The sequence below is a fragment of the Trichinella spiralis genome (assembly GCF_000181795.1).
Source record: "Trichinella spiralis strain ISS 195 chromosome Unknown Scfld2, whole genome shotgun sequence".
Lineage (NCBI taxonomy): Eukaryota > Metazoa > Nematoda > Enoplea > Trichinellida > Trichinellidae > Trichinella > Trichinella spiralis.
Genome location: NW_003526941.1, coordinates 9,468,465 through 9,480,416, shown reverse-complemented (window position 1 = coordinate 9,480,416; position 11,952 = coordinate 9,468,465). Strand labels below are relative to the sequence as shown.

The following is an 11,952-nucleotide window of genomic DNA, read 5'->3' as shown; positions in this document are numbered from 1 at the left end:
CATTGTTATGCGTTTGTGAATCTCAAGCCTGTTGTAGAAGGACGTGAGTGGGCGTTTTGTTGTTCAAAGAAAAAAATATTTCAAATGAATTTGTAAAAAAGTTTCTTTTTTCTGCTTTTAAGACACTCTGGTATCTCCTTTGAGATTTGTGCAAAAGCTTTCTCAATTGAATTCGTATGAAATTGCCGATCTGTTTAATTGCGTTCAGTTGGTTGAATCAAAACTTGCAAAATTTTATAAAACTTCCTCATCCACTGTATGCATACAAGATGGTCCTGAGGCTGGTCAAACAGTAAAAGTGAAAAATATTTTAATACGAGTTTTTTTTATTTAATTATTTGAAACATTTTCCTAAGTTGTTGTTTTGTTGTTCCAGCATCTTCATGTTCATATATTGCCAAGAAGACGTGGCGATTTCGAACACAACGATGAAATCTACAGTGTGGTATGTGTATTTTCACGCCACCTTTCTTTCAGTGTAATTATTAAAATGAGAAATAATAGCATTAAAGCACACTGATTTCAATTTATTAAGATTAGCAGAGTGATATTTAATCCTGTCAAACTGGTTATACTTTATACTGGTTGAGCATTTGCGTATTTTTCTTAGCTTGATCGGCACGATAAAGAAGTTGCAGAAAAATCCTGGCGTTCTTTAGATGAAATGAATCGTGAATCAGCTACTTACAGAGAATTGTTTAATGGATAAATGTTTTAATTATTTGAAAGTTGAAATTAATGTTTACTGTGCATATGCATATATATATATATATATATATATATATATATATATATATATATTAGCTGTTAAGAAGGATAGGATGCATTTTCGAACTAAAATTGCTGATTTTTGCAGAACTTTCAAATTATCACGCATTCTTTCAATTTCATCAAAAAAAAGATGCAAATGCAGACTAAAAATGTTTATTATACAACAATAGAGGATTTATATTTTTCTAAAAAAATATGTATAAGCTTCATGTGGGTGTTGTTCTTTTTGTGCGGATTTGAAAATTTTCATTCATAATTTTCCATTTCGTCAGGTTATATGTACATTCAGTAGTAGTAGTATTGGGATTGTTACATTTACTGCTGCATCAAGAAAATACCTGTAATGGAAGGACGGCAACATTTCTGAAAAATATTGAATCATCATCAATTGATGCTTTTTGAAAGGAATAATTATTTACTTACTTTTTTCCGCGTAATTCTCTCTTAGAACACTAAGACATACCGAATAAGGTTGTAGTTTAGTGTGATATTTCAGTTTTTGTGTGGTCAGTGCTGAGCGTTTCCTGTTCATCTGTTTCCGTCGATTCCACTTGGGGAAATACTTGCATATAAATAGGTGATCCATCGAGATTTCCGTGAAAGTTATTTTCAAGAAATGATTTGAAATTACAAAATCCCAAATGCGCTTGCAAGCTTACATCTCGTTTGCTGGGAAATACGTTGAATAATGTGGGACGGTTTGACAAAAACTTAGTGAATTGTTCACATGAAGTGCCGAGCAAAGTTGTCGTACCAGTTGAAAGATTCTTCCATTCATGTTGATATTTTTCAAACAAATCCGATATTACCATACAACCACCATGTTGACGTAGTTCTTGATAAACGGTCGTACAAGCTTCATATTCACCGTACGATACCAAACCGATTTTGTGATCTCCTAGAAAAAAAAACAAATGATTAATTATAAAATAGTTGGAATTTACCAGTTTCACGTTTCAGCTTACCTATGCAAAAAATATGGCATCGGTCTTGGAGGAATTTGTGTCGAACAACGGAATTTGTACCCCAGTACTTGTAAATTCGATCCTCTTGACAATTGCACATGTTGAGGTGGATAATTTTCAGTGTAATTTCTTTGGAATTGTATTTGCCGAAAATTTGCAACAAATATTCCAACGCGAGCATTTCCATTCCACCCAATTCGGGCAATTCAAAAATGTACTGACTGAAGATGTGATTTACCGCTTTCATTTTGAACGTCAACCAAATCTCTTCTGCAACTCTAATGAAATTATCCGGAAGTTTTTTTCTCGATTCACTTCTCATGGGCGTAACCTGTGACGCTAAATATACACACGGAATGAACTTCTCATTCGGCTGTCTCGTTATTGCGTACGCCTACAAAACAGTCTTTGTTATTTTTTTTACAAATTTCAAAATATGAACATGCAATAATATTTATACCTTGAATTGCACAATTTGACCAGTGTGAAATGCACGTTTCAAATCACGCAATTTTCGATCAGTAAATACTGACAGTTTGAAACCAACAAAAGTTGCTTTTGGTTTTTCGTTCGCAATTGTTGGCAAGCGTAGCATCAAGCCCGTCTTATTGCTGAGAGCCGTTATCAAACCGAAACCGTTCACAATATTCTTCCTGCCACATCGTTGTGTATTCTTTTCCATTTCGCCATTTTGCTGGCTGTCACACACTGAAAGGCTTTGGGTTTGACTTTCAAGCTCTTTTACCGGCGACAATGCCGAATAAGTAAATAGAGCAGCGGGCGGCATAGTCGATTGCATAATGCTTGTGGAAAAGGTAAAATTTAGTATATGCGTCTGTTTTTGATGAACAGTTCAGTTGTTGAAAGGTAAAATATTCTTGAAAAGCAAAAAAAGACGCTCGATTAACAGATAATGACAAATGTGGAAAGCATCAACGATGGATAATAACGATAAAACAGCACAACACGACGACCACTGTTGTTGACTAATCCGCTAAGCAAGGTAACGGTCACAAATTTACCTACTTGTCAATATCTGTACCGTAGATTTGATCTAATTTTTATTCTTTGCAGAAAGGACATTAAAACTATCTTTAAATTCAATTTTACCATAATGATAGTTCTTTATGATGCACAAGTTTATATTTTAATTGAATTTTTTCAATAATTATTTTTAAAATCATTAATTAAATTTTCATATTTTCGATAACTGAACAACTAGTAAAATGTTGTTGTTGTTGTTGTTGTTGTTATTGTTGTTGTTGTTACGTACAAATAATGCTAAATAGTTGAAATTATATTAAACTGAACTTTTTAGTTCTGCTTAATTTTTTTAATTCCTTTTGACAGGTTACTGTTGACATCAGTTTTGTAGGGCAGTTCAATTTGTTTTGTTTTCTTTTTTATTTTGAAACGATTTGAAATAAGAATAATATATTTTTAATACTTTTCAGTTTTGTGATTTGAATACAAAATTCAAATTATCTTTTTTTTCATTGATTTTATTTTATATCCATTTGCTTGAATTACACATAATGCTGACAAAAATCAGGTCAGAGTTCAAGATCATAGATGTAGTGGGTTTCGCTCCACTGCTGCATCAGAACAGAAAGCTCTGGTCTTCTGTTTTGAGGTGGACGAGAATCAGGTCATCATCCAACAACGCAACATCGACATTATTTAGCCGTTTATTGGTCACTTATGAGCCAGCCTAACAAGTGGACTCATAGATGTTGTTCCATGAGAAAAACAATGAACTGATTCTCCACGTTGACCTGGTATGTATTTTGAAATTTTCGAATATAATTTATTAAAATTTTTTACATTTTTTCAAAAAATTGTTTAATATTTTTGTTAGCGATTTGATGTTTTTCTTTTTCTTTATCATATATTACGAAATTAAATGTCTCCGAATTCAAATAATTTTTTTATAAATTTTTAGAAATTGAATATAACTGTTGCTTAAATTCAACTCTTTTTTTAGTGTAAATGTAGATGAAAATAATACATTTTTTAAAAATTATTAATAAATTAATGACGTTGAATAAATATTCAAATTCGTTATCTATTTATTTAAATTAAAATTAAAATTGCACTTACGAAACATTTGAATAGCGTATCAATGAAAAATTTAATTCCAAAACAGTTATATTAACATTTTAGAACATTTCTAATTTTCTACGTGATAAATTAGCAGTTGTTGGTAAAAATCTGATAGGAGAAGGGAAGATTTTTTAAAATAGAAAAGTATTGAAGTCGAAAAATTTATAACGAAGTGATCAATTGCTCTTCTATTATTAGTAAAATGTAAACAAGTCCTTTTTACATGGACCGCTTTGAAACGTCCGAAAAGCGATTTTGATATTGCGCACATTGTTTTTATTGAACCGAAACAAACAGCAAATAATTTTTAATTATATTATTTTAGTTGTTGTAAAATTTATGAAACTTTATCATGTAAACGTCTTAGTCTGAGTGAATTGGAAATTTTTACGCCCATTTTTTCAGAAGTATAATTTCCAACATTGGGATAAAAGTACGAATAAAAAAAGATGTTAATATTTAATAAATCAATTAGCAAAATTTTATTTGAAGTGTTTTATTTATTTTATTTCGATTTTTTAATCCATTCAATTTCAATCTTAACGTAAGTGTAAAATTAATTCGTGAAATACAGTAAGCCGTACGAATGATAAACTATTGATATTCGGTTGATTTATTATGTTGTTATTTTGAATCTTTTTTTTTGTTTTGCTGAATTAAGTGATAAATTGGAATTTTCAGAAAAACATTCATCTTTTGCTAAAAGAGCGCAGCTTGTTTTTGAAGATATTTATTTATATAAGCTTCGCAATTAATTGATGGCTAATTTTGTGGTTCGATTTATAAATTTGAGGTACACATTAATTTTCAAAAAGCATATCGCTGAAAGTGGAAAGTTGTTTTTCTCCGCGATTGTTGTTGCATGAATGCGCAAATTTTTATGAATGAATTCTATTCAAATTTGACAACTGAAATTTTTTACTTTTATTATATGCTATTCTACATGATTGAACCATTTTTCTTTTCTTTGTTTTTAAAGTAACCAATCATGTATTTCAAATTTAGAAAATTTGTTTGCATACATACATACATATATACATATATAAGTGTATGGGTTGTTATGAGCAGTTATTTTGCGTTCATTTGATTTCAAAAATGTCAGCCTGCACGTTTCTTTTTCTGTTCACTCTTAGTGTCAACGTAATTTCGCAAACTCAATCCATGCGATGTAATATTAATTTACAAATTATTTATCTATAATTTTATTATTATAATTTTTTAGCATTTACTAACAATGATTGTCCGGCAAAAAATTTTATTTCGAGAGAAGAAATGGCAACCCCCTGTTATGATAATAGGGACTGCAGCGGTGATATGATTTGCTGTGAAACGCTGTCCGGAAAGATGTGCCTCAGAAAGCAAAAAAGTCAGTGTTGTTTGCATATGCTATAATTATGCTACAGCTTTTTTTTCAAATCTTTGGTTGTTTTTTTTAATAAAATTATCTTTCTTATTACTTTTTTTAATTTTAGGTAACCAACCAAACTATTACAGCCGAAGCAGATGTCAAGATGGCTCGATTTCATCGCAGTCCTGTGATCCTGGTATATGCCCTCCTAATTATAAATGTGAAAATGGCAAGTGCTGCTGGAACAACGAATATGCGGCATCACCATCCCAGTCACGTAATATAAAATGTGTCTTTGAATTAACAAATTTTAAAATAATGTACAAATTTCTCTTCAGAAATACATACAGCTTGCAGAGATGGACGACTACCTTCTAGCATGTGCCAGTATGGAGCTTGTCCACCAGGATACACTTGTGAAAATGGAAAATGTTGTGAAAATACCGACTACTACACAACTTCATCACCAACTACAGGTAATTAAAAATTAAAAATAAAAGTAGCTGGCAAGTATAATTTAAACGAGTGCTATCTAGTTGGCGCATAAATAAAGAGGTAAATTTTGTATTCATCGGTTTTTTTTTATTTTCACCAACTCAGATTGGTACAGATTATGTCCGGGCGGAAATAGAGCTATTCATAAATGCAATCATGGGAAATGTGCCTGGGATGAACACTGCTATAATAATTGGTGTTGCAAAATCACTGGTATTATGCAGCCGACAACAACAACGACAGTTCATCGTATAACATTTCATTTTATTATTTAAATTTATATTGTTTTTTTTGATACAAAGTATTTTGATGAAATTATTTATTTGTTTTTTGCAGCTGTGGTAAAATCTGGTCGATGCCCACCGTATTTGAGTGTTATTGGTGCTACAACAATCGATCGTTGCAGCATGGACGGTGATTGTGAAGAAAGTCAGAAGTGTTGCAACACTTCACTTGGTAAAAGATGCATGTTTCCAGAAATGTAAAACAGCATCTTTTTATATCTCTGTCGGTCGTAGTTTAATTTGCAAAAGCGAATGACATATTCATTTTATTATACTTAGCTTATAGTCTTCTTTCAGCACTTGTAGTACACAATAAACGAAGCAGATCATACTGAGTATAATTATTTGATTTGGAGTGAAATTAAGTGTAATAAGAAGAAGTTATAGGTAAGTGTTTAAAATGAAAAAATGCCTGACCAAGTATATGAATTTTATAAATGTAACATTTGTACTTGCTTTGCAATAAATAATCCAGTGTTGATAAAGTAAATTCTTGCAATATTGCCAATTATTCAACAGTTGCTAAATGACATTTGTTTGAGGAAGTGAACATTTATTTTATTTTCAATTAATTAATTACAGAAATAGGAAATTTTGCTTTTCTGAATGAAACAAATTCTTCATTCTTTGAACTTCTTGGTCATTACTTTTTATCATTCACTTTTTTCGGTCATCTAATTGATTATTTATTTAGTATGTTAATATAATTCAATTAATGAATAACCATATTATAGTTATTGATAGAAATTATTTTAAATTTCCCAGAGTTAATACCTGTTGAACATCCTGTTAGAATTATGTGAATTCATTTTGACGTAAAAATTCCATTTATGATTGTTTACAAGTAAATTTCTGCAACTGGTTGTAAATTTGACACTTTGAACTGACAAATAATCACGCATGGACTGTAATGATGCAATAAGTAAATTAATTGCTAAGTTCAAATTTGAATTGAATTTATTTAAAAGTAATTATTGTTTCACAAAAAAACATATTCATAATTATTTAAATTTATTCAAATGAATTCATTTTGATTTTATTTTCCAATAATTTGGATTGACATTTTCAATTGTGATAAAAATTTCCTTTATGTTTTTTAATTCAAGATTAGGTGATTGCAATGATGAGATGCAGCACAGATACTTATGAGAAAATGTGAGCACAGTATTTCATGCAACTTTCCATCACTATCATTTATTATTTATGTCTAATATATTTGACTTTAATAGAAAATTCAGCTTAATTCATAATTATACGATGAAGAAAAAAACGTTTGCGAGAAGTTCAAAAATATTTACAAATCTTCATCGTATAAAGAATTCTCTACGATAATTGTTATGTAAATATGCAAATTTTTACATGCAAAATTGATGATGAAATTTCAAATTATTGATTGTATTGCGCAGAATTTTTTTTTCCGTTCGATTGCATCATTTTGAAATTATTTGAATGTTGAAACTGGGTGAACTTTTACTTTTTATTTATTTTTTTTTGAAATATTTATTTCAAAATTTAACATCCATGAGTGCAGTGATATTTCTTCCGTTTCAAATCATCAAAGCATTGTCATTATTATCGTACGGTGACCAGATTTTAAAGCCATTTTAAAAGTTGGCAAAATTGATGCCTGTCAGTTTGTCAACTGCGTCCTACGACGAAATATCATCAATTGAAGGCGTACAAAACTGCTGAAGAATAGCATCTTCGAAGCGATCCGGAAAGATTAAATCTTCAAGCGTCAAGGTATTTATTATTATTTTTTGTCTATTCTTTAAAATGTTCACCATGCTAATATTGAACTTTGCATGAATATGTAAAAATTTTAAATTTAAAATAAGCTTTTCAAAAAAAATTTTGTTCTTTAAGTTGTTTTATAATAATTGGTGGTAGTATTGAAGGTGTGAAATTAAGCTTAACGATAATTGCAAAGCAAAACCAGATCAGATCAATTGCATTCGTCAAACAAATAATGCCCGAAGTAAATGATATTCATAAGTTGAATATAAGCATTGAGTAATGTAATTTCACTCGTTTCACAGAAATTTATAATCTTTACAAAGAATTCATCATTTTCATAATAGCATGTAAGTTATCGGATGATTTTATTCTACTCGTCAACTATTAATTTTTGATACAATTTACGATTATTATCTTTCAAAATTTTTTTCACACCCTTATATAATTGAAAAACTTTTTAAATTAATTTTATATTAATTTTTCACTACAATTTGCAATTAATCAGTCTACTCTGTTTATTCCGCGAGCTGAGTTGAGGTGTTTTGTTACTTTTTTTTATCAGATTTGTCGTTAAAATCAAATTGCCATTATATTTTATAACATTTGAAAGTGTCAGGAATTTTTCTTAACGTTTAAAATTATACAAATATTCCTATCTTCAATATAATTCAATGTTTGCAGAATTAACATATAAATTACTCTTGCTACGACGTAGATGGTTTGTTGCAAACAGTTCTTCAATGTGCTACTTTGAGAGCATTTAAAATTCAAACTGCTCATTTTTTAATTCATGTTTTTTATATATGTGTTGTAAAATAATTGAAATATTTCAAAAACAAACTGTCATTTCTCATCTATATGCTAGAATTAGTAATAGTAATAAATAGTAAGTGCATGCATGCATGTAGATGTAAATGTAAATCTAAATGCAGTGTAGATCTATTAAATATTAATATTGAAATAGAATGTTTGTTGATTTAGGTAAATTTTTTCAATGAATGATGAGAAGATAATGGTTATTCAGAATTGTTTCAGAAATGATGATCAGGTTGAGTGGACTGTATTTGCTTCGAAAATCCAATTGTCATAATTTTTTACAAGGCACTCGTTTGTGTCTTCAAATATTTTCCTGGTAGAGGTCATTTAGTATTCTATCATTGATTATTAATTCAGATACAAAATTGAGGGCAGTATTAGCTGACCATAGGGCTAGATGAACTTTTCATCCCATTATATTTAAACAACGATAAGAAACTCATAAATTCACGGTGCGGTATGCTATCCAAGTTCTTGTATATAGTGAAGCTTCACCGTATTCTGTGCCTGGGGCAGTTGCATGGGTGACTGACTGTTCTCAGAACCGGGAATCCGTTTCACTGAACATACAGCGGGTCAATCACAGTTGTCGCCTGATGATTGATTGTGCCAAAGACTGGGACGGCTGGGGCGTCAGCTGCGGTTGATCAAGCTGGTGTGTGGTGTATTAGAATCATTGCTTTCATCATTTTCTGGAAAAGATCCTCTAGGTCATCTTCATTTAGGCAACTTGGTTTCTGATTCAGCGCTAAAAGTCGTAAGTAGATGAGCTTCAGAAGCGATTTCCATAGCATAGAATTTGCAGATTAATAAGGCAATCACATAAATGAAATTTCAATTTAAGAAAATTCACTTGAAATTATTAATTTGAATATAGAAGCAATAATTGGAATATTTATGCGCACTGTTTGCTATCGTAATCATATAATGTACGTATAGTGTTGTTGACAAAGTAATATTTATTTAAATTTAAAGTAATTATTTTGTTGTTATTGTTGCTGATTTCTTTCAAATAACGGAAAGCGAAATCAGTCAGTGCCAAATTAGATCACAATGAAAACTGCGTCATGAAGATCGATAATGTTGTAGGCAAGAATGATGCAGAATTGCATCATTGCTAATAAGCTGGTTGAGGTAATTAAGGAGGGAGCAGTTTCTTTGCTATTCAAACAGAACCTGCTTTGACGCGTTCATTGACATCAAACAAAGCAACGTCACGGCTTGTCACCACCATCTATCTGTCTATTTCAACAAGCGAGCTATTTTATTTTTTTTATCCTTGTTTCTTTCTCATATGGTATCTATAGATAGCAGCAGTTTGAATTAATTTTCATCATGGAATTTGAAAGTAAGTTCCACTTTATCTTCTTCAGTATTTTTCATTATATAATTAGTTTATCATTCCAAAAGTAATAAAAAATTTTCAATATAAGTAAAATAATTGAGATTCAAAAAAACGTGCAAAACGGGAAAAGCGAACAATTTCTGGTTTTTGTCATGACTGAGATTTTAATCGGGAAAAAATTTTTGAAAAAAAATAATTGTCAAAGTATATCATTTTTAGAATGTTTAATTTCATTTGATATATTTGACCTTCTTCCTGTCATTGAGCAATTGAATTTGCCTTTTATTCTTGTCGAATCATCATCACAAATATTATTTGTGTTGACTTTAAAACTTGTTTTCCATTTACACTGATTCTGATAACTGCTAATTGTGATTTACTTGATTTCTCTGTAAAATATGCAAATCAAGTCAAACAGTGCTATATTGGAAGTTTAAGAAAATCTTTTTTTATATCTGAATAAAATCTCAAGTTTCATTATGAATTAAAAAATATCACATCAACAGCAATCCATTTATATATTATATTAGTCGTATTTTTCTACTTTATTTAGTTATTCTTTGTTTTTTTTGAATGTATCTGGAGCTTGAATGTTTTCATACTGTACGCACGTAGAAATAAGAACTGGTGAACTTTTTAACTTTTACCAGTTGATGCATATTCATACCTGATTTGACGTATCTAACTTGATTTTATTAATCATGAAAAAATTGAATCTAACAGGTAAATCAAGCAGTGATCTTTTGCATTAAAGCCTCAATAAAATGCTTTTGAATAAAAAGTGTGGTGTTAACGCTGTTGTTCACTGTGGGCGCATAGATTTATTAAATAAGCTATATGTTAGCTTTTCCGTTCATTGTATATATTATTATATTATTGTGTTTCATTTATTATAATATGTGTAGAATATTTAATGTTTTTTTAATACATGAAAGCAGCTAATGTTACTTATAGCAGTTAATGGGAAAAAAATTAAGCGCTTCAAAATGCTTCTCTGTAAATGTCCTATGCCATTGACTGTATGTTTATTCAGTGCGAGTGATAGATAATGCGATGGTAAATTTTGGTTTATTTATTTGCTAATCAAGCGTGAATGTTTTGCATCTGCTTTATCATGTACATTATCTGACGTTTAAGCTTGATTATAGCTCAGTGGATGAAACTGAAAATAATTTCGATAAAGCAATTATAATTCGTAAACGTTGTTATATAAAAACATATTTATCATAATTCATATCAGTGACACATTTCAACGTATTTCCTTCATTTTTAAAAAAATATTTTTGTTTTTAAGCGAACATTTTTTATTTCTTGTTATTGTTGTTGTTGTTGTTGTTGTTGTTATGCATGTAATACTGATAGGATTGTATAATTTTTGATATATTGTATGATGTTGGTGACAGCTTTGACAAATATTCGAATATATTATGGTTGAATTTGACTGATGAGCACATTGCTTGGCATTTCCTGTTGTGATTGTAACAACAGCTGAAGCAATGATGAAATCAAAAATTATTGTTAGCTCATTTCCTATAGAATTGTTCTACTTTTTCTTTTTCTATAAAATTTAGTTGTGATTTCATTCAAATTCAAAACTGACAACAGCAAGTAGTAGTCTGTTAACAGGATCATTTTCTTAAACATCATCAGTTGCTCTAATTCTGTGTTATCAGTAATGTGTAAATGGAGTGAAATTTTTAATTTATAGTTTAAAATATTTAGAAAATTGAAGTAAATAAATAACTGTTATTATGCGTGATAAGTTTAGTAGGGTTGGATACGGCGTTTTGAAAATTATAAGTTGTGTATTAGTGCATAGGAAGTGTAATTTGTTATTCTTATTGATAGTTTGGCTGACGACGCATACTTTTGAGGAAAAAAACTTATTTTGATCTGAGGCCATATGTGCGTTGAAGTTGCCAGAATGTAAAACCTATTATTTATAGGAAATGAAAATTGTTCATCTTAAGCTGATCGTGGTTTCTTCGCAGCGTGTTATTATTTTTCCAAATCATGTGTTAATTTTCAGCGTACATGTATAATGAATTCAAAAAAAACTGTTTTCTAAAGAGAATAAAGCTGTGATTA

The 11,952-nt window shown here is 29.9% G+C and overlaps 4 protein-coding genes across 4 annotated transcripts; 3 read left to right on the top strand and 1 right to left on the bottom strand.

The window, feature by feature from the left end:
- Positions 1-127: 127 nt before the first annotated feature.
- Positions 128-520, top strand: Tsp_10950 (Bis(5'-adenosyl)-triphosphatase). The gene is made up of 2 exons (XM_003380925.1): positions 128-298; positions 377-520. The coding sequence occupies exons 1-2, from the start codon at positions 128-130 to the stop codon at positions 518-520; spliced, it is 315 nt and encodes a 104-aa protein (XP_003380973.1).
- A 730-nt stretch (positions 521-1,250) lies between these two features.
- On the bottom strand, positions 1,251-2,535 carry Tsp_10949 (conserved hypothetical protein). Its single transcript, XM_003380924.1, has 3 exons — positions 2,197-2,535; positions 1,716-2,130; positions 1,251-1,669 (listed from the first exon to the last, which is right to left on the bottom strand). Exons 1-3 carry the CDS (start codon positions 2,533-2,535, stop codon positions 1,251-1,253), a joined length of 1,173 nt encoding a protein of 390 aa, XP_003380972.1.
- Positions 2,536-5,111: 2,576 nt separating this feature from the next.
- Tsp_10948 (putative WAP-type 'four-disulfide core) lies at positions 5,112-6,167 on the top strand. Its single transcript, XM_003380923.1, has 5 exons — positions 5,112-5,205; positions 5,312-5,464; positions 5,526-5,663; positions 5,788-5,931; positions 6,019-6,167. The coding sequence occupies exons 1-5, from the start codon at positions 5,112-5,114 to the stop codon at positions 6,165-6,167; spliced, it is 678 nt and encodes a 225-aa protein (XP_003380971.1).
- A 2,576-nt stretch (positions 6,168-8,743) lies between these two features.
- On the top strand, positions 8,744-11,441 carry Tsp_10947 (hypothetical protein). Its single transcript, XM_003380922.1, has 5 exons — positions 8,744-8,810; positions 9,009-9,161; positions 9,663-9,759; positions 11,159-11,213; positions 11,436-11,441. The coding sequence occupies exons 1-5, from the start codon at positions 8,744-8,746 to the stop codon at positions 11,439-11,441; spliced, it is 378 nt and encodes a 125-aa protein (XP_003380970.1).
- Positions 11,442-11,952: the final 511 nt, after the last annotated feature.